The following is a 23,833-nucleotide window of genomic DNA, read 5'->3' as shown; positions in this document are numbered from 1 at the left end:
GTTATTTTTTTTGAGAACTCATATCTTCTCAGATCTTTTAAAATTGTTCCCACCAGTTCTGCACCAAAAAGTTCCCATGCAGCTGCGCTTCTCTTCTCCCTCAGAGTAATGCTAGTTGCTCACAGCTATGAGAACAGTTAAGTCAGATAAAGCTAATGGTCGCCATCAACTGATTCTTGGATCTACCAATGCTGTGAACTGTTAAGGATGCAGAATTCACTGAACAGCTGGGAGATTATCTCTATTTTCTTTCTGTAAATGTTCTATAGATTCAGTCCCTCCCACCAAAGAAAGTGGTCTTCTGACCACAGATGCTCACAGATATAAAGAAAAATCAAAGTTTAAGTCAAAGTTTCTCTGTGTGGAAGACTAATAAAAAGTTTCACTAAATTAATCCAATGGTGATTCGGGAGCTTTTTACCTCTATAATTATACACATTTGTCTTTAAAATTTGGGTAAAATCCCTTCAACCCACACAAATGAGGCAGCACCTGCAAGTGTATAATTGAGGTCAAGTACTGCACTACAAAAAAAAAAAGATTGAACCACACCACAAATTGAGAAAGCACCATACACCCCCAAAATCAAAAGGCAGTATTTAGTAATAGGGGCTTTTTACTAAAAAAAAGTATTAGCTTTGTGTTAGCTTTTTGTTTTAAGGTCAGTGTCAGATCTTGTGTTGTCTTTCATGACCTTAGCTAACACAAGAGAGAAAGGAAGTTATTAATAGAACTGAAAAAATTAAGTTTCTAAACATATTTAAAATTTATCTTCTTTCCTGCTACTGTCCATGTAAATTGCCTGACCAGAGAGCAACCAAAGAGCTTTCTTTCAAAGCTTTGCTTCCATAACACTGAGCAGCAGAAGGACAGACTGGCCCAGCAAGACAGCCCTCCCCAATAAGCAGGCACTGTTAGAAACTCCTCTCTGAATCCAGACTCAATCACAGGCAACATATTCCTCTTGCGAGCTTTACAATCCCCCTTTTAAGTTTTTTGCTCTCACTATTCCAACTGGCAGCTCGTTCCACTACCTCACAATTGTTAAAAGCTTTCTAAACTACAACTTAGGTAAAGTTATAATCTATTTATGCCCACTTGTGACAGCATTGTTTCCCAGCTTCAACAAGTTTCTTTGTACCTCTAGTATTTATTCCCCTTGCAAAATGTACGGTTCCCTTTCCAGTTTTAATTTTGCTTTAAACAAGCTAAAATTTTAATCTCGCCTTATTGATTTTTTAAAAATTTCTCCACTCTGTGTCCCATGATCACCTGACCAGCCCTGCATAAACTAACTCAGATGAAGTTCCAAAATCAGGACCACACTCCGATGCACTCACTGAAAATACTTCACAACCAGCATAACTTAAGATCAAATTTACCTTCTTCTGTGGCAGCATGATACGAGGCTCAAATTAAGTGACAGAGTCCCAGTGAGGCTTCCTATGGAAGTTTTTGTCCTCTTCAGGGACTGCACTGTGCTTTCTCAGAGGTATTGCCCCTGTGCATTACCTCTTCATTCTCAAAGCAGCACATTGGTTTAAATAACCGCTACAGTTAACAAGTCACTAGAACCACCTGCTCAGGTAATGCAGTTATCCTAACTTCTATTCGGGTTCTCCTGCTCTCCCTCTATCAACTAGTAACCTCCTGTCAACGTCACCTGGTAAGCTCCAAGTTAACAGCATAAGTTATTCTTCTTTGCAAGTAAACCCGTAACTTTCCATCTTGAGGACTGAAGCAATAGCAAAATGGATGAATTTCAAGGATACAATCTACAGTTAACCCACGCTGCAACTAGTTCGATTTTCTACTTAGTATTTTACTTTTCTTCGGTGCCCTGCACACTGCTGTAGCAGCCTGGCTATTTACCTTCATTGTCCACTTCAATCAGTACCACACCAGCTGTTTTTCACAAAAAAGAAATCCTTCTTGACCCCATACATTTGGTAAAAAAACCACAAACACAAACCCTATTGCTAAGCTCAGTTTCTTTCAAGAGGCACTGAACCTGGTCCCTCCATTTGAGACAACTGTTTTTATTACTACAACTGTAGCTATCTCCATACCCCTACTTCCTTTGTACCGAATCTTGAGGAAAAATGGCAGGGTATATTCCACTGTTGCAGTGTAAGGATTAATTTGAGTTTGTACTTGAATTCCACCATGCCCCCATATAACATGCATTTTTTATTTACATAGCTGAAGAACCTTTTTCATGCTACTGACAGACTTTTCAAGGTACAACTCAGCTTGACCTTGCCAATTCTTGCTTTTTCCTTTATGTTTAGAGTAATAACTAGTATTTAACCGTACTGAAGTGATTATTCATCCCATTAAATCTGCAGTGTTTTCCTACAATATTGCCCCTTAATGAGGATCACATAGGATAAAATTACTGAATTTTAGCAGCTCAAACAGAATAGATCGCTGGCCTCCACTGTTATCACCTGAGCTGCCTCTAAAACATTACCAACAGCAGAGTTCTCCAAAAGCATGCCTCTGACACCAATGATCTTAGCACAGAATTTATGAATCAACTTGTCATCTCACAACCCAAGTTGATTTTCCAGAAGCAATTCTGCTACGAAGACCTCATTACGCTTGCATACCAAGGCTAACATAGCATCACCTCCTGTTGATTCAGTAACAATTTGGTGATTAAATCACTGGGCTAGCAATTCCTGAAATATCTGAGCCACACCACTACTAGCAGCATTTATTTCCATAACCTCAAAGAAGTTACGTTCTGTAACAACACCATTCCCACTAGCATTTCTTGTCAACGTGAAAACACTCCATCGACATCAAACTCCTTTTCTAGGAATGCACAAGTCCAACACTACACCAGCAGAAATTCCTGTCATCACACCTGAAAATTATTTTGATAAAGACCAACAAAAAAACTAAGAAAGGACTGTTGATGCAACATATTACACAACACATGATGTCATTCCCTCATCTTTTCTATTCATATGCTAGTCAGATTATGCACAGCTTTTTTTTTTAAATGCATTCCTTGCCCACATTAAAGCTCTAGTCAAAAGATTTGTCGTCTTTTAGACCATCCCAACTGCTGAGACTCTTTATGCGTTGCCATAGTCATGTTTACCCAATTTTATCCTGCCGTGTGGAGATTAAACCCAAGTGTGGAGATTAAACTAAAAGCGTGAGGCAAAAAAGTTGGGCAAGATTCATGCAAGACACTTTCATCCGCTACAAAAGCCTTATCTCTAAAAAGAAACCCAAAGGAATTAATCCTTCATGAAGACTCATTCTGTGAGCATCTCCTGAAGACTGGAAACTCAATCACATTTATCAGAGTAGCTATTGATCAGTAATATTTTGACTTGCCTTTGCCTGTCTCCTCTTAAAAAAAAATATAAATCCAGAATTACACTGCATAGCTTTATATCTGAATATCATCCTTGTATGGAACATACAATCCACTCCAGCAGAAACTCTGAAGAGTAAGTTCTGCCACTGCGAAGACTATCACACACATGTTCTCCACTGCTGAAATTCTTTTAGAGAGCAGTTCTGAACCTTGCAGTATTACTCTCAGCACACAAGTTCTTCTGTTCTTTTTATTGACCATGGTCTACAGGCCTTAACAAGGAGTCCCTCATTAGAGTGGCTTGCCTTCTTTCTGCAGTTAATCCACTCTTTCTCCTGAGCCTTCCATGCCATCTCCTTCGCTCTTCTCCAACCTGCCTTTGAAAACTTTCATATGTGTGTTATTCGTGGCCTGTTACTCTCTTCAGTAGTCTAGTACCGCCACTCAAAAAAAAAAATAAAAAAAAAATCAAAGTTTTCCTTCACAGAAGATAAAAAACAAAAAGCCAAGACAAAACTATAACATATCAACATCACAGGAGCATATTAAGACAAGATGATAAAAATTGCACTGTTCTTCCAAACATTTCTTTCCCACATACAAAACACTATAGTCTACATTTAGAAAAAAAAAATTATAAAGAAAACCATATATTTTGAATTTGATCATAAGGTAACTCTACTTCCTGAAGACTGAAGGTAAAGGAAATTACTTTTTTTTTTAGAAGTAGGAATTACAAGTGCATCGGAATTTTTTATGCTTTACAAAAAGCCTCCAAATTCTACAGCTATTTTGATAAGTAAGCTATCAGAAAAGAAGTTAACTTCAAGTAAACTTAATACTAAGTGAGGTTATTCTAGAACCAACCAGCTCCACTTACTCCCCCATGACATTATCTTAATATGAGACTTGGATCTCTGCATAAGAAAACTGCTCTAAAGATACATAAAAGGCCAAATTCTCTACTATGCATCCATTAGCATACATACTGTGTTTTAAAGTGTTGTGGTAAGAACAAAAAAGGAAAACAAATTACATTTATTACCAATATTAATAGCTTCAGTTCAGCAAGTTACTTTCTTAAAAAGAATAAAATGGTGACAGAATGAATTATTACTGAATTACTATGTTCTAAGTGTATTTATCCCACCTTAAGTATTCAGATACCACATGCAAAATTCTTACCAAACATCTTTGGGTTTTAATGCTGAGATGGGAAATAAGGATTTATAAAAACAACACACACCACACACACTTCCTTCCCCAAACAAAAAAACACCCTACTTTAAACAGAATTAGATTTGGAATTTAAATCCTAATTGTTACTTCTAAACAACTCTGTGCATAAAAAAACCCACAAAATAAAAATCTGCTATTCCATACAGCAATTCAGTGTCTGCAGTCTGTGATTTTCTAGGTCCTGTAACATGATTTTCCTTCATCTTAAGGGGAACATACTCTATATTGGATAAAGTACTACTATTTTGTTTCTTTACCGTGTTTTTACAGAAAATAACCCATAGAAAACTCTAGGAGGAAAAAAAAAAAACCAGAACTCTCTAAACCAACAGAAAAACCCTAACCTGAGAAGAGACACACATAAACAACAAATGACATGTACAGATAAACAAGTCTAGATGTAATAAAAGCAGCTAAGTATTAAAAATCTGTAACCATTTAGTGCTTTAAGACTAGCAACTTACACATTAAGGAAAAATTTTAAGAAGTGACAAAAGAACGTACATGCCAAGATTTCATCAAAGATTAGGGAATAAATTTGAAAAATTTCTCCAGAATTTTCTCAACTAAGGACAAAGTCCACTAGCTTGAGAGGAAGGGCACGCATTTAAAACAAAATGTTTTCTATCAGTAATTATTTCTCAATTGCACCAACAAAAAATTACTTTATTTATTTTTCTTTCAGACAGAATTTTAAAATTGTTTGACTCCTCTATGAAGTAAATTAGCAATTAACACTTTTAACCTACCTAAAAATCTAATCAAAATTTAGTTACTGCTTTGATACAGCTACGATTTACAAATGTAAAGTAGGTACTGTTGAACATCGAAACATTTTATACCGAAGCTGTAAAGATCGATATTTAATAAGCCAAATTAAGTAAGAAATAATTCACCCTAGTCTAAAGCCATGCTAGCAAAATTAATCTATGGCACTATAAAGTTATTAATTTCTCATAAAGCTGTTCTTATCCTCCTCCCCTCATTTTATCTTCTACCACAACAGTCTTACTCTACACCAAAATCTGGCATAAACATATCTCAAGAGAGTTATAGAAAAAGATCATCTGATGGACTATCATATGAAATCATAGAATGGTTTGGGTTGGAAGGGACCTCAAAGATCATCGAGTTCCAACCCCCCTGCCACGGGCAGGGAAACCCTCCACTACACCAGGTTGCTCAACGCCTCATCCAACCTGGCCTTGAACACTCCCAGTAATGGGGCATCTACAACTTCTCTGGGCAACCTGTTCCAGTGCCTCACCACCCTCTGAGAGAAAAATTTCTTCCTTATATCTAATCTAAATCTGCCCTCTTGCAGTTTAAAGACATTGCCCCTTGTCCTGTCACTACATGCCCTTGTAAAAAGTCCCTCTCCAGTTTTCCTGTAGGCCTCCTTTAGGTACTGGAAAGCTGCGGTTAAGATCACCCCGGAGCCTTCTCTTCTCCAAGCTGAACAGCCTCAACTCTCTCAGCCTGTCTTCATAGCAGAGGTGCTCCAGCCCTCAGATCATCTTCATGGCCCTCCTCTGGACCCACTCCAGTAGCTCCATGTCCTTCTTGTGCTGGGGACTCCAGAGTTGAACACAGTATTCCAGGTGGGGTCTCACGAGAGCGGAGCAGAGGGGCAGAAATCACCTCCCTTGACCTGCTGGCCACACTTCTTTGGATGCGGCCCAGGATGCGGTTGGCTTTCTGGGCTGCCAGCGCACATTGCTGGCTCATGTTGAGCTTCTCATCCACCAGCACTCCCAAGTCCTTTTCCTCAGGGCTGCTCTCAATCCATTCTCCGCCCAGCCTGTACTTGTGCTTGGGATTCCCCGACCCACGTACAGAACCTTGTACTTGGCCTTGTTTAACTTCATGAGGTTCTCACAGGCCCACCTTTCCAGCCTGTCAAGGTCCCTCTGGATGGCAAATACAAAATCCATATAAAGCTATTTTTGCAAAAGGCTATGGGTACTCTGAGTCAACGTAAGTGTTGAGCAGAAAACTCTCAACCTTTCAGTAGCAGTTTACTCCATTAAACAATTATGTAAATTAGTAACTTTAAAAACAAAATCAAGTTCATTCTTATCCCATTTGTGGATAAATAGTCAAAATAATTTTATTTTGCCATAGCTGTCACATTATTTTCTTATTTTTGCTACGATACCATTAGCTCTCTCAACTCGGTACAAATGATTCAGCTCTCTCCACTTCACTGGTGTGCCAGAAAGGGAGGATTCTAACAGAAGTTCACCTCTTAGGCTGCTGTCTAAGAAGTCAACTTCCCGTCTCCTCTCTTGTCTCCCTGGCCTCATTTCTTTTAAAACTAACACTCTACCTTCTTAAGCCTTTGCTACCCTAGAGTTGCTTAGGATAAGTACACTGCGTTTGCTTAGCTCAGATTTTGCAAAAAATGGAAAAAGGAGAAACAGCAAAAAGGTAGAATATATCACTCCACTAGGAAGCAAAGCAAAATGCAGGACACTACCCGGCAGCAAAATGGCAAATTTGACTCCAAAAATATCGAGGCTTGTAAAACTGTTGGTTTGATTGTTTTGTGTTTGTTTGTGGGTTGGTTTTTTCCAGTCACAAAGAGCTACCAAAGCAAGAGGGAATAGTTCAATATTCTGGAAGTATTCCTTCAGACCTACTCCAGATTAAAAGCCAGAATACAAGTGCACCTCCAGAGCCCTAGAAAAGTGAGGCTTGTTATTGTTGAGAAGAGAAGCAGAAATGTCACCTAACTACCACACTCATGGCTATGAAGTACATGCACTGCACTATCAGTTGAGATCAGCAGATCACATTTGCATTCTCTGAGAGAGCTCTTGCTGTCCTTCAAAGCATAGAGCAACACTCCTCTGTAGAAACAATCAAATGTTTGAGGCAGAGCAAGAAGAGAGGAAATGAGTCTGTCTAAAGCACATTAAAGAGCAGTTTTCCTAGATAAGAAAAGGTCAACACAAAGAAATGTATTTTCTTAAAATGCTCCCACGTTCTTCGACCATACTATCAGTCTTGAAATAGAATGTGAAATGTGAAAGAACATCTCATATCCACATGTATTTTCTAGAGTTGTACCTGTTTTAGTCAAAAATAAGTGAGATTATTTTTGCATACTATTTTTTCATTTACTGATCAATATACTATGTTACTAATACATAATTATATTTTAATATATCTACAGAGCTATAAATATGAACACTATAAATCATGTAGCACTGGCAATAGACAGACTACAATTTTCATAACAGTTTTACTTACTAAATGCATATTGATAAGAATCTTTAATAAAAAGTCTGTGTTGGTTTTGGCTGGGATAGAGTTAATTTTCTTCATAGTAGCTAGTATGACGCTATATTTTGGATTTGTGCTCAGAATACTGTTGATAACACACTGACGCTTTAAGTTGTTGCCAAGCAATGCTTACATTAAGTCAACGACTTTTTCAGCTTCTCATACCGCCCCTGCCCTCCCAGTTTTTTCTCCATAAGAAGCTCAGAAGGGACATAGCCAAGGCAGATGACCCAAACCGGCCAAAGGGATATTCCATACCATAAAATGTCACACTCAGTGTATAAAGCTGGGGGGAAGAAGGAAGGAGTGGACGTTCAGAGTGATGGCATTTGTCTTCCCACGTAACTGTTACGCATGATGGAGCCCTGCTTTCCTGGGGATGGCGGAACGCCTGCCTGCTGATGGGAAATAGTGAATGAATTCCTTGTTTTGCTTTGCTTGCATGGCTTTTGTATATTATATATATACACTTACATATAATATATTATACTTTTATATAATTTGTATATTTTTTATAGATATACTTACTGAACTATTTTTATCTCAATCCACAAGTTTTCTCACTTTTACTCTTCTGATTCTCTCCCCCATCCCACTGGGGAGGAGTGAGTGAGTGGCTCCGTGGTACTTCGTTTTGGCTGAAGTCAAATCACAACAATGTTTTAACAAGAGACTAAATCTGTGCCAGCCTTGAAATTCTGCATTATTACACGTGTTTACATACAAGAACAATAGGGAGAGGGATTTTTTTTTTTTCTCCTGTCAGAATACAACACATTTCAAATATTAAAAACATCTTCATTTTGCAAGAGTCAGACCCAGAGCATCAGCAAGTTTTAGTAAAACTTTTTATTTAAGGTATCCAAATATCTATTCTTGCTAATGTTCAGCTGTTAAAACATCACTCTACTAAAAAAGTGTAAGAGACTGTACTTCCACGGCAACTGAAGCCAGTCTAACAGCTGTTAAGGTCCTACTTTCCTCTGGGTCCTGGTAGAACTAACGTAAATGAGAGGAGAGGATTTTGTGCAAGCGTTCATACAACTGCACAGCAAACACACGAATTATAACTATCTTAGTAAGAAAGTTTTCTTTTTAACCCAATTCCCTGATTTGACTCATCACAAACACTGCAAGTAAGAGAAGGAGCACAAAAGCGGGAAGAGAAGACCAGGCTGCAGGAGGAACGTGCCACTGCTTCCTGGCACTGCCTCAGGACAACTTCAAAGAATTTTGAAAGTTCAGCTCTAGTGCCTGTCTGAATTATTTCTGACAAAATTGTCACGTCAGTCACAGACACGCAGAGGTGCAACTGACACAGTGACACTGGCATATGCCTTAAGTGCAGTTATACAATCACTGCTTGTCTCACTAAGGGCCGGTGTGGTTAAAACAGCACCGCTATGCCATGAAAGCTGTACACAGCAGCGTACTTGCACTCCCGTACTGGTGCAAGGGCCCCAACACAGACATAGGCTATGTCTGTGTTCAACTAAGCAAGATATTTACAGCACCTAGGAGCATTCATCACGGGCAGGCTAATCTGAGTGACACTGAGATCCTAAGCATCAGAATGGGCGCAGCGCAAGGGACTCCTGCTCTGGATAATCAATCCAGTTCGGGAAAGTCTAAACAAACAAGCGATTTTGTAGGAATGCAAGATGTATTTTTCTTATCTTTTTATGCACAGTCCTGTCCTGTCTCTGATGTAAAACAACTCAAAAACCCTGCAGATAAAGTAGGCTTTAATAATTAGTCATTCCATAAACACACAAGCCCATTTGAGGCAGATTCTGCAGTCAATTCTGTAAGTCTACCCTACTTAGGTTGCTAGTAATTCTATGTATAAAGGAATCACAGGATTTGGCTCATTTTAAATCACGTATGCTAACTCACTCGCAGTCCCAGAGTTTGAAGACATGTAGAAATATTTCAGAACAGTTACTCTGTACCAGCTTCCCATATGGACATCCTTATTCCAAAGTGGAAGGGCTCACTTAATCACCATGAAAGCTCCAAGAGTTTCCAGAAAGGCAGCAAACACAACACAGCTATCATGATTTCCATTTGTAGATGCTACTTATTCCACAATAGCCTCCAGTACTTGAACACATCCTAATACAGCAAAAACATTTAAAAAAACCCAAAACACCACAAACAAACTTTCTCACAGTTCACCTTCAGCTAAAAATAAAGTGATGCATATTCAGCTTGAACTATACTACCTATTTCAGCAAAACATGGACTAATGCATTTGTGGGTTTTGAGGGTTTTTTCCTCCTTCATAAAACACCGCACAAACATATTTTTGAATCTGAAGGCACGTCACCTTAAACCTTGATTTTCTAAAGTAACTAGAATTATAAAATCCTTAGTCATTCCTTTCCCAGTGAACTGTTGATCTTACTGGCTAAAAATTACTAAAAATGATGAAATAATGAATACAAATTAGTTTCCTATGTGTCTCAACATACAACAGACAAAGGTAGACAGGATAGTCCCTATTAACATTCCAAAAGAAGAATGATATATAGTATGAGCTCACCTCTCTCAGACATAAGCATAGCCAAATTATACCGTACGACTGACTGAGTTTTACAGTGTCCAATAAAGCACATGTGCTGAATGAAGCTTCTTCTGTAGCCAGGGATATTCAACAACATCGCTCTCCTGTGCCGACACTTAAAAGACTAGAGAGGAGCAATTCACGGCCTTAGTACCACTGTGTTACAGTGGTATTACTTATTCTGGTAACAGAATAAGAGACACAGAACTGATCCTCAAACAAGGTTATTTTTGCTGCTCATAAAGGTACTTTATTATGCAGATATCATTTTATGAAATACTCATGGCAACCATATTCAAGTCCTCACAATTCAAATATTACAAATATTAACACTGATATAATCTGAAGAGAAAACGCTAGATAAGTCAGGAGCACAGAAGTCAACTACATCCCTAGAGTGCCTTACAGAATACTACTTCTCAAAATTCACATTCTTTGCCATAAAAAAAAATCTAAATTGCTTATTTTCCTTATCTAAATTGCACCAAAATTTTACCTAGTTTGTCAGAGACAAAAAGATTGTCTGCATATCAATAATAAAAGTTTAACCGAAAGTATTTTCTCAACTTAATACCAGAAGTAATTATTAGTGTAAAAGTGATAAAGTATAGTAATGACAACAGTTCCTTACTAGGATTATGAAACAAGCAAGAAACAGTTTAACAGGTGAATAATTTAAGAACTACACTAAACTAGTTTAACAAGTTTAATGCAACTGAAAGACCATTAGACAACTCAGGATTGGGCTATTAACCAGCACTTTCTGGCAGTTTATAGTTACACAAATTTACTATGACAAAATGTTAACTTTATTTAAATTTCATACTGAGTAAAGTGAACTAACCTTACGACACTTCTTTCCTATTAAAGCCAAACTCCTGGAAACAAGCACAGAAGAATGAATGGGAGACTGGGAAGAACAAATGATTGGCTAATTCCTACTATCCTTAGGTCCACGAAGAGTGGTGTTCAGAGGGTACCATTTAATACCTATGGCCTAACCCTAATCCTAAAGGGACTGACTCAGTCCTATAACCAGTGACTGCTCTCTTTCCTCAGATTTTTTAAGAGGTTACCAAAGACAACCAAATTAGCCTGACTCCAATGGAGGACCAGTTCTTTTTCCGTTTTCCACTTAATCCCAAAATCTTTAGGATTCTGCCAAATGATATGTAGACCATTCACTAGGAATTTGGACTCAATTGGATACATATTAACATGAAAAAAATGCCTTTAACTGAACACAGGACTAAGCAATCATTCTTGCCTTCCCTATGCAAATATTCCCACTACCAATACTCTCTCTCTCGCTCTCTTTTTGGGCCTCTTACTCGTCCAGGATCAGAGTGTTGGAACTTATCTGTTTCAGGATCACTTGCTGGGACAGGACAGGTGTTTGTCACCAGGTGGTGAGCAGTTACACCGTGAACCACTTGTTTGTACGTATTATTATCATTATATATATTCATTTATTATTTTATCATTATTACTCCTAATTTTATATTATTATTATTATTCAATCATTCTTATCTCAACCCACAAGTGTCCTTCCCTTCTTCCCTTTAATTCTCTTCCCGATTCTCCAAGGGGTGAGGGAGGGAAGGAGGAAGGTTGAGCAAGTGTCTCTGTGGTGCTTAGTTGCTAGCTGAGTTAAACCACGACAAGGGAACAGGTCTAAACCTTGCCTTGCCTAAAATCACAAACATGGCTGAAATACATAGTAGACAAAATTCTTTTTAGCAATGTATAAAGGATCTCACAAACCACTATTTTAAAGTTAAGTTAATCTTCACGTTTCAGACAAATGCAGCTTAAAGAAGCATTATGGATCTCACATCTCTTCTACCTTCAAGGTTCCAACCCAGAACTTGTTCAGCCCAAAAACCTTGACAGCTTTGCATCTGCCAGAAAAACCCAGCCTCTGATTTGAAGAGGAAGAGGATTCATTGTTGTCTTACAATAGTAGAAACTTCCAAACTAAAAAGTCTACTTTAAAATTCTCCAATTTGTTTACTGGGAAAAGTTTTACCAGGCAGGGCAACAGAGTTGGAACTGCTGTTATTTCACAAACAAAAAACCCCACAGCAATTAAAAAAACTATAGAATCTATATAGAAATATAGAATCATATAGGAAGAGATACCTGGGTGGTCTCTAGTCCTACCGCCTGCTCAAAGTGGGTCCAAAGAGAGCATGTTGCTTACGGATTTGTCTAGTCGAGTTTTGAACATCTCCAAGGATAGAGATTCCCCAATCTCGCTGGTCAATCTGTTTAAATGTTTGACTGAGATCATCATAATCTTTTTCCCTAGTGTCTAGGCGGAATTGCCCATGTTCCAACTTGAGTCTGTTGCCTCTCCTCCTATCCCCACACACTTCTGAGACAAGCCTGGCTGTTCTCCAGAGCCTCTCATTAGGTGTTTGTGAATGACAGGAAGATGTCCCTTTGAACAGTTCTCTCACCCTCTTCTCATGCATCATGTGCTCCAGTGCCTTAACCACCTTGATGGTGTTCTGCTGAGCTCACTCCAGTATATCAATGTGCTGCACTGGAAAGCCCCAAACTGGACATGGTAGACCAGATACGGTCTCATAACGACAGCACAGAGTTTAAGAATCACTTCTTGCAACCCACTGACTACATTCTTGCTAATGCAACCCAGTATGCAGTTGGGTTCCTTTGCCACAAGACCACTGCTGAATCATTTTCAGCTTGCTCTCCACTAGGTCATGCCAGTCTTATTCTGCTAGCCTGCTCTGATTCCAGCCACTCTCCAGTCTGTATGTACTCATGCATGGCATTATTTCCTTCCAGATGGAGGAATTGGTACCTCCCTCTGCTGAACTTCAAAAGGTTTCTGTTAGTCCATTCACTTCTCCAGCCTACTAAGATACCTTTGCATAGCAGCCCTGCGCTCCAGTGCACTGACACCCTCTCCCCACCCACCACCACTTTTATGATATGCAAGCCTTCTGAGAGGCTGAACAGAGGTTGTTACCAGTATTATTAATAATGTCAGTTTAAAAGTTCTCATCTTTAACTTCACAATTCTAACTAACTAGGCACACTCTAGCTTTATTCACACAAACAGTCCCACTGCACTCACTAAACCTCTACTGACTTTAATGAGACTATCCTTACGAATCAAAAGTTAAGAATCTGTATTAGCAGAAAATGGACGCTATTTAAAAAAAAACACTGTTGCTGATTCAGAAGCCATAACAGAATACATCATTCTTACATATTTGCCTTGGTTCTGCATTATAAATGGGAAATAAAAACAAGCATCCACAATTCCCAGCAGGCTCTTCTAGTAACACTAAAGCACAATTACTACTAAAAAAGTTTCCATCTTAGTGAATTCAACTTCTAACACCCAAGACTTCCCAAATATAAACAAACCAAATTAGTGAAGTTTTCCTAAGCCTGAAGATTAATGCTTATGGCCTCTTCTAAGAGCAAGAAGAGTTCAGAGATGCCACTTGGCATCCTTCTATGAACTGACACAAATCACAAGACCACTACGGGCAATGATAAAACCAAACACCAGAGCCTAGGAAAGGACATGGTATGGTAGACTACCATTACCTTCCCTTTCTCCTGTAAACCTCAAAAACACATGTGTTTGTGAAACACCTACTCCAAAACAAATACCTACTTCCTTGTTGGAAATGAAGTACTTCAAATTTTGCCATTAACCTACTGTCTCTGCTTGCATGTTATTTTAGATTCAAGTAAGTCACAAATTTAACTGATACTTCAGGTATCTGCTCCTCTAGATATTCATATTCCATAACTGCAGTTGAGTTTAATTTATTCTCAGCTCTATCTAGGTTTACTTTCCATGCAGATAAAAGCCTGCCTCTTGATATTTGTAAGAGAAGAACATTTTGTGGCAGAGATACCAGCAACTCTCTTCTTGCTAGGAGGAAGCTATGCTTCCCACTGTGTTACAGTGAAACCAGTACAGTACTGAAGGTAAGTTATCTATTAGCCTCTGACTTACAGATGGCCAGAAAACACCTTACATTTCTACACGGTCAGAGAAACTGGATGGCCAGTTAAACATTGAATCCTTCAATGCTAGCATAATATAATTCTGTTAAAGCATAACACTCAATGCTCTATTTAAAATATGAAAACAAGTCACACATTGTTTAACATACCTGATCAACTACAACCACAAGATTTTTCAACATGTTTCTATTCATCATTAAATTCCAGACAGATTCTTCCTCTCATAAGGTAGCTGCTTATGAACAGAGCAGCAAGTAAGGATTTGGCTACTCACTGCAGCATTCCAGTAACTCTATTCTGAAATAATACCAGCTAACCTTTATCAAAGCTTTCTCCCACTTATCAAGCGTGGGACACTATTCTCCCTCCACCTATTTATTGGTTTCTCCATCATGCTGCGGCTTCAGACTTTTGTTCAAAATACGGTTTGGGATTTAGAATGTCAGCCCATAAAACCAACAGGATAACAGATCAATGAAATGACAGAACAAAAAAAGAGAGAAAGGTGAGCAACTGATTCCTTGCCTAGACTAGGATTTGGAGTATGACTTGATTTAATGTACTGCTTACTCATTTTAGAATTTTAATACAAGCATAGTACTGTTCCCTTAACACACATTTATCCAGTCAGGTTACTACCTAGGCTAACTTAACAGCTTCATCTTTGTTAAAGATGCAGTACCTCATTTACCTTAAAGTTTTAAGGCATTTTCCACACACAAAGGTAAAAAGTTTTATTGAAATCATACTTTGGAGAGCACTCCTGACAAAGAAATTGTTACTTTCATCTATTTAATTCAAATGTTTAAGAGATACAAAGTTACAAGGATCTCTGTTAAATATGCACTATCTTACTTTTTAAGTTAATGTGTAGGACTTCCAATAAAACTAGAAATAATAAATCAAGCAGAGCAAAAACGCTTCTGTTGCTCAAGTGTGAGAAGACTTCAAATGCTTTTTCAAAATACACAAGAAGCCCCAGCCTCAGCTTAAAAAAAGTAAAAATCCTTCATTGCTTATCTTTAAACCAGAGAGCAAGATAGTCTAAAATTCACTTTTTAGTGATTTCCCAGAAACGCCATTTAAGTCAAGAAAACAGAAAGCGCTAAGTAATATGAAGAGTATATTTAATCATATGAATAGCAAGGATCCATTGCATCCTTGTCCAATGATCACAGATCCTTATCCATAGCAAGGATAAACACATTTTTCAGAACTCTTTCTTCACTGATATTTAGAAGTGAAATTTGGTGCTTCCAACACGTACTTCAAATGCAGAAGGAATTAACTGCCATGCAGCTTGCTCCCTTTTAAAAGCATTTCTGGTTTCACCACTCTATTTCAGCCCAAAGGTGAGTACTAGAAGATGACAGAGAACAAGCTTCATATGTACTTTTTCCAAGTGTACCTGCCCCCTCTCCCAGGCTTTTGTGCTCATACTGCATCTGCAAGGAAACAGAGGGGCTGCTCTTCCAGTTCAGGTGTAGCTCAAAGCATCAAAACAAAAATAATTTAAGCGCAGATAACATGCCCCACTTTGCCTTCAGAGAGGGACTTAAAACTCCTAAATAACAAATTTAGCACCACCATTCATGAAGTTTTCCTTTTTTTGTGTGTGTTAAAGAAACAAAGTCTGTGTACTAAAACAATCATTAAATCAAACAGAAAAACAACCCATTTCGCCCCCCCCCCCGTGATTTGTAGTATTTAGCTATACCTCCATTCACCATCTCACTCCATATGTTATGTCGAGTGGTACTGACATCATCTTTTGACTGCCTTTAAATATACAAACATCCACAAAAAAACTTCGCTTGCAACTTAGACAACCATTGAGTAATGCTGAAATTCTGCATTCAAGACAGGGGAATTAGTATATTCTGCAAATAGCAATTTTATACATACTGCTGTATCAGTATAACTCACTAAAGGCAGGAAAAAAAAGAAATATCAAACTCTTCTGTAAAGTAATTTTAAAATTCCATAATTTTAGTTTCAAAAGAATTGTGGTCTTATTTCTGGGAACCTTTAGGCAGCTTAAAGGCTATTTCGTAATATTAATTTCCAACGTTCCACACTGAGCCCTTCAATGCACAGACTAAACAAACAGGAATAGTGAAAAATGTGCTTACTAGATTCAACCTTTAGAGTAAGAAAATTTAGGATGGATCTCCCCCAAAACTTATGTAAGTTAAGGTTTCTTTTTTTCTACATAAAGCAAAGGGAAAGGGTCTTGAAGCCTTCAGACAGCACTTTCAAATAAAGACTTCTTTGTTCCCACAATATCAGCTGGTCATATGGGGTACAAGGTCTAGATTTTCTAGCTTTAGTATAAAGGTGTCCACCTAGAGATTTCTCTTAGTTTACATGCAATTCAATATTCACTGTGCAATAGCTTGGTGAAACCAGCCGGGCTCTGAAGGCAGCTGCCAAACAAGGCCCTTACATTTTTCTAGGGGCTAGTTCAAGCTGCATAGCAACAATGCTGTTAGCACATACTTAATTTAAAAGCACATCAACTACTGCTACCCTAAACACGTTTTCCCTAGGTCGTTAGTATCTTTCAAAAAATTATCCTCTCAATTTTTCCTCTGTGAATACGTCCAGATTTCTATAACACCAGCTTTAGGAGTTACACACTCACATCAATATTTCACAAGCACCTAACCTGCAACATCATCCCAAGTAGGACGACAATGACGACACAACCATTAAAACCTATCTGGCTGACGTCCACCAACTCAAGACACAGGCGCAGCAAAAGCTGTATTGATGCAACGCTGCAAACGCTGCTACATATTCCCCCAAACCCATCAGAACTTCTTTAACGTTCTCCTGGAAGTAGTCAGCTGCTCCTACTGACCACCACATACCTCAGAACATACTGTTCAGGAAACGAGGTAACATGACTGAAATAAGTGAGGCTTTAAAAGCATCCACCTGAAGGTGAGTAAGCCTGCAGTGGGATAAAGGGAGTTCTGTATTAAAGTAACCGAAATAAACAGGGATTTACTTGCAACCCTTTAAAAAAAATAAAAATTAAGACCGAACTCCGCAGCCTCAGGCAGCGGCCGACCAGAGGGGTGAGTTAGAGGGGATGTGTGAGACGAATAACCCCCGGCAATTCGCTTCCCCGCCTCCCGGCCCGCGCGGAGAAACCCCGGCGGGAAGGCGCGTGGGCTCGGCCGCGCGCGGGCGGCGGCGGCACTCACGCGCGCGCGGGGGGGCGGGGGGCGCGGGAAGGCGCGGGCCGGGGACGCCCCGCGCCGGGCAGGCCCCGCCTCGCCCCGCCGCCCCCGGCCGGGCAGCGCGCTCCCGGGCACCGGCCGCCCGCGCCGGCGGGGACTCTCGCCGGAGGCCGGCCGGCCCGCCTGCCTGCTCGCCTCCCCGGCCCGCGCCCCGCGCCACCACCACCACCACCACACTTCCTGCGCCCGGCCCGCCGGCCCCGCTCCCCCCTCGGGCCGCCAGCGGCTCCCGCTGGGGGAGGGGCTCCGCGGCCCCCTCCTCCCCCCTCTCGGCGGCTGGCGGGTCCCGTCTCCCCGGGAATCGCCATTCTCCTCCCCGAGGCCGTGGGACGGGCCCACCCCCAGCACGGGGAGGTGGGGCCGAGGGGGAAACAGGCCAGCGGGGCGCCCGCACCTTCCCCCGCTGCCCACACTCACAGACACACACACACGGGGGAGGGTGGCGGCGGCACGCAAAGAGAGGGGGAGAGGCTCTGACCTCCTCGCTCTTCAGCACCTCCTTGAACTCCCGCTTGATCCTCTGCACCGCGATGTTGGCCATCTCCGCAGCGAGCACCCACTCGCCGCTGCCTCCGAGCCGGGGCCCAGCAAGCTCCACCGCCGCCCGCGCTTGATGACTGCCGGCCCCACCAAAATGGCGCCCGCGCCGAGCATGCGCGCTAGGGCAGCCGGCTCTGCCGCCGCCGCTCAGGAGGGGCCGCCGCCTGCGCGGAGCGGAGTGGGCATCGGGGCGCCCCGACGGGGGGGGCCGAGTGCTGGCCGGCGAGGGTGGCGGCAAGATGCCCTTTCGGCTGCCCCCTCCCGCCTCCTCCTCTCCGCCGCTCCCGAGGGAAAGATGTCGCCGCCTCCTGAGGGGACGCGGGGGCTCGCCCCGCTTGCCGCCCGCCCCGGGAGGCACCTGCCTGCCTGCTGGCTGTCGCTCGCCGTGTCACGGGCCTGGCAGGTCCTCGGCGGCGCCTGGCGAAAGCGTGAGGAGAAACGTCTGCAGGCGGAGCCCTGCCACCGCTCCCCGCCGCTGGCGGGCCCCGGGGCAGGGTTAAGGCGTTGTCATGGCGCCCGCCGCGAACAGCGCGGCCCTCCCGGCCTCCCCGGCCCGGCCCGGCCCGGCCATGTGGCCGTAGCGCGCAGCAGGGTTGAGGCCTGAGGCACCGGGCCGGGGAAGGGGTGAAGAAGTGCCCTCGGGAGGGCTGGGTCGGGAGGTGCCGAGATTGCAGAGGAAAAAACTGCGGTGTCCCTGAGGTAACAGCTGGTTCAAGGAACAGCTGATGTGTCTTCTAGTGAAGTCTCTGTGCAAAAATAGCCAGGGAGGGTTTCATGTGCCTTGAGACTCTGCTCAACCTGCCCATACAGCAGTTCTCATCTAATTTTTTTTGCCCTTTTATGCTCGCTGGAGAAAACTGCAGTTCCTTACACATCTCTCTTCTGGTCCAGCTCCTTGCCCTTTTCACACCCTCATCCATCCTTTGGAGACACTGCTGCCTCCTTAGCTGGGACACGGAGGAACTTACAGGCCTGGCAGGCCCAGGAGCAGGCAACTCTGAGGCAGTGTAAGGAGCTGTTTCTCTTTATGGATTCTGCTATGAGATTTTAAAAGCAGAGTGAAAGGTGAAAGTCAGTCCTGTCTAATGGACTGTTATATTTTATTGCAGAAGCAAACACGACAAGCCACAGATGATGCTCTGTCTACAAAGCTGAAATAGGATACCAGTAACCATCCCTGCTGGCCTGAGATGCGCAAAATTCGGTATGGTGTTGAAAAGCATAAATAGATTTTCAGAGGGGAACATGAGGTTGCCTTTACAACTGTTTATTCAGGAGCTGGAGGCTTTCAAGACATTAAGTTCTACAGAAAGATTTTATAGTGCCGCCTCTTAACAGTGCAGTGCAGGACAAAGTACACCATAGACGTTTATCTCAACAAATGTCTGCCCCTGGTATGGCTGTCATCTGCAAGTTCTGTTTATTTATCTCCATCAGTATACACAGCATTTTGACTATTATATACACAGTAAAGAAAAGTATAGGCCCAACCATAAAAAAAAAATCTGACAACTATATACAGATGCATGTAGTCCTCTTCTGTGTATGCTTACTCTTCCCCTGTGGTTTAGCTGGAAAAAGTCCATTTTCCTGCAAGAATGTTGTACCATGTGCATCTGTGCATTAAATTAGGTCTTCTTCAGACCAAAACTTTTTTTTAATGCAATACACAATGGCAGTTTTTCAGCTGAGGTTTTTTAGTACCTTTTTGAGAAGGATCGCTTTGCTTTAGGCCTGATTTCTTTTCAATGACTTCTAGTGTGATCTTGGGCCTTCATGTCCAGAATAATTTAGACATAGAAGTCCCACTGATGTGTCTTAAGTTGCTTTTGAGAAGGTAGGCCATGGCTTATCTGTGCCTTAGGCTCTCACCTGTAAAATAAGGATAACAACTCTTCTCTGTGTCTTAGAGCTCATAGATGAATGTTAGGTTTATGGTGTGCTGAGCTCCTATTGAGTATTATAGTCAAAAATTATAAAGGTGGCACATAAAATCTCCCAGTTAAATGCCTCATCTCTTTTCAGACAGCTCATAGAAAGAATCTGAGTTTCTAATATTCAGATTTTGCTCTGAATGGAGTGGAAAACATGACCTTTATCAAGTGTCAGAATCCTTTGTGTTCCTGTGAGCGTGCTTGCATGTTGTAGGTAGTAGACATCCAGTAACAGCCATAGTAAAGGGCAATGATTTTGCCTGGTTTGTATCTAGGTTCATTTTCATGTGCTCATTTGGATTACAAATGTCAGAGTCTGTTACTGCAAAAATCAAATTAATATGAAATATTGCATCCCTTTTCCTTAGCACACCTCACTCTTTTCCCTTGTCCTTAAATAGGCATCTTGCACTTATCTCACAGCTGTTTCATATTCTCCACATACTGTGTTAATTTTCTCTTTGGTAAAAGAGAATACAGAAAGGCTTTTTGGGGGGGGGTAGAACAGAGTAGTGGCGACTTCTGCCAGGGTTAAAATACTTCATAAGATCAGTACCTTATGTAATCAGCATGCTGGGGTTATCATTGTATATTTTCTATACTGTTTTATGCTTTACTATACTATTTTACAGAAGACTACAGAGTTTTAGGCTGGAATAGGACTATGGAGTAGCAATCTTTGAACAGTATTTTGGGTTTTGGTTTTGCTTTGCTTTAGGGTTTGTTTTAGGATTTTTTTGTGAAATAAGAAAACGCTTAGAAAAAAAAAGAGAATTGTGTAATTTCAGTGACTTTCAGTGACTGATAATACAGTTCTGTGTATATCCTCCGAATAAAGTTCTCATTAGTCTTTTGCCCTTAGAAAAATCCATACACAAAATGTAAAACTGTATTCCTTTGAATGTAGTCAGCTCACTTTTCGCATTACTAAATTTTGTAGTATATCTTGTTTCAGGACATAGTTCTTTCATTGATCCCATCCTCAATTTAGCCTTATACCAAACTGTTCTTTCAACAGCAGCTTTCACAAACTGGCTGCAAATTGCACTATGCTTTTGCCTGCTAGTAGAGTGAGAGATACAGTTCTGGGTATACCTGTATTGTTTAGTATGTTTGGCATATTGCTTTGAAATATTTCTGGAAGTGGGAGCAGGAAATGTGGTGTGTTAAATGGAGTTCAAACATTATATAAGATTACTGCAGGAGGAAAGTTTATAGGATCAGTTGCCTATAAAGTAAGATCAGTGGTTGTAAGACCTCAGACCAAGCTCTCAGTGCGGAAAGGCTGCCAGTGTTCATTTGCCAATGCTAGGATAACTGAACATCATAAATACTATTCCCATGTAATATGGGAAATATTATCTATCCTACAACCTAGATATAGGAAAGAGTTCCCCACATTTTCATGGAAAAGTGGCTATTGTTTTCATGCACAAATCATGCGTGTTGGACTTGGTGTACATACAGTACAGTCACTGTGTGTGTGGTTCAGGTGTCTGAGACTATGGATGCCCCCCTACTGCAGTATACTCCCTGGGGACTCCAAGATGCTTATGAGAGCACTGTGATTAAATTTCTGTTCTTCAAATTAAGATTCTTGGTGATCTTTTTCTCATCTCCATATATTCTTAATTTTATTCTATTCATATCAGTAGGATATTTTTCTATCAGAATTACTCAGAATTTGAAATTACCAAGATTGTTCCCTGTGATTAGAAGAAAATGACATTTTTTAAACTGTAACTCTCCAGCATGCAACACTGTTCCTCTCTTGATACTTTGTGTCTTGCACAACAAGACTTCTGCCGTCCTCACCTTGATCTCTTTAGTTTATAAAATTCAAAAATGTCGGGCTTGATCTTCTCTCACTGTTGCTGAAGGATTTCTTATTGGAGAGGAGAGCTGTCTCAAGAGATCTGTATATTTATTTCAAACACTTTAGAAACAAGGGTTGAATCTGTAACGTATTTTTAATTCTTATTTTGTTTGTTTCATGAGGCATCCATAGGAGGATAAACTTTACAGGCTATATTAGTGTCACATGGTATGCACTTGGTATTTAGATGTTCATATGCTCATTTATACTAATGCTTTATTTTTAAAAAAATCAGCAACAAATAATATTAATTCAAAACCAGGTTATTTTTTATTTAATCCTCATTTTCCGCCAAACGTACACCTACAGCTTTCTTTTTGTCATCCCAGCTTTTGACAGAGAGGCCTACATGCCAGAAGTTGTCTTTTTTATCTGCATGTCATGTAGCGTGTTTCAGAGACTATGAAAATAAATTTAGCCTGCACGTTTATTGTCTGTCATATTGTGTTCCTGTTGTGGCAGCGTCTGGATGACTCAACTCATTCCGAAGATCAGCTTTATCATAAAAATAACTAACTGGTTGTGCAAGTTGGCCGAGTTTTAAGTTGTCATCTTAACTTTCCTGTTCCTCCTATACGTGTCCACGTCCGGTTGTGTGGACAGGGATAAGAGTGCCCTCTCCTGGGTGGAACAGGGCGGATTGGCTTGCTCGTGCGAGGCAGATCCCACTTGGGGAGCTCTTTGCCTTCCCGAGAGCTCACGACACTGCCACTGCCTTGTCCAATCTTTTCTGTAAAGGTGTTGAGGAACTTGTAGGTGTTCTGCAGGCAGAAGTGCCTAAAACAGTAGAACAGCCGTTGTTCGGTGTTCCTGGTAGAGAGAGGAGGTATTCACTCATGATTTCTGCACTTTCCAAGTTGTGTTTTTCATGTCATTAGCAGCTTAAATATGTGTGCTGGAAAAGGCAGTAAGTGTACTAACTAAACATCAGAGTAATCTGAACTCATTCTGTTTGAATTGATATGATGCAATTCATCTGACTCAGTGGGGTTAGATCAGAAATTAATTCAGCTGTTGATTATTACATCTATCTATGGCTCAAACAAGATTTAGCGAAGTTTTCATTAAATAATGCATATGTAGAAATTTTTGGTAGTTTACTAATAGCAGCCTATTGTTCTTCACTTGTTAAGGGCTTTTCTTAGAAATTGACAGGACATCCTGTTTTTTTCAGTAATTTGGTGGCCTGGCAATATGTTCTAAATTAACGTTACCTCTGAACCTGATGTTTTTGGTAGGAAAACCTAGATACAAACAGCCCCAATGCTTTCAAGTCTGTTAGCAAAATTATTGTTATTTTTAAACTTCTGCTTCTTTGCGGAGGAGTGATTTTCAGCTGGTGGTACATACACCTTGTGGTCTAGGGGCTGTTTCTTGTGGGTTCATGAAAGGCCAAAAAAAAGGAAGAAAAAAAAAAAAAAGAAGCAGGTTCAGCCATGAGATAGTTCTTGTAATTCTGCAGGAGGTCCCAAGTTTATTAATATTCTTAATGAGTGGGCATCTACCTTGAAAAATTTGGCATCAGCAGACAGACAAGTTGATTACAGGGAACTGAAAGCAATTCTTATAAAGGAAAAGGTGTAAAGCTATGCTGCTTTCTTTCGATTACAAAAAGAAGACGGCAATCTTTTTGAAGGTCCTTTCAAAATGAAAGCAAGCTGCGAATACAGAAATCGATTTCACAACCTAACATGGCTATTAGTATTAGTTTTATGAGTATTAGAGTTATAAGGGAAGAGAGGATTTGGCCAATAAAATAAAGCATATAGTACCACGCTACATTACTGG

General features: G+C 40.7%; 1 protein-coding gene across 4 annotated transcripts in view; it reads right to left on the bottom strand.

The window, feature by feature from the left end:
* UBE2K (ubiquitin conjugating enzyme E2 K) overlaps positions 1 to 18,312 on the bottom strand; it is a 42,440-nt gene extending 24,128 nt beyond the window's left edge. For all 4 annotated transcript variants that reach the window (XM_086611830.1, XM_086611831.1, XM_086611833.1 and 1 more), the window contains exon 1: positions 18,174 to 18,312. In XM_086611830.1, the coding sequence (XP_086467956.1) occupies positions 18,174 to 18,236 (63 nt within the window). In that variant the 5' untranslated portion in view covers positions 18,237 to 18,312. The remainder of the gene's footprint in view (positions 1 to 18,173) is intronic.
* Positions 18,313 to 23,833: the final 5,521 nt, after the last annotated feature.

Source organism: Tauraco erythrolophus, chromosome 5, assembly GCF_009769465.1.
Source record: "Tauraco erythrolophus isolate bTauEry1 chromosome 5, bTauEry1.pri, whole genome shotgun sequence".
Classification (NCBI taxonomy): Eukaryota; Metazoa; Chordata; class Aves; order Musophagiformes; family Musophagidae; genus Tauraco; species Tauraco erythrolophus.
This window is presented reverse-complemented; position numbering and strand designations above follow the sequence as displayed.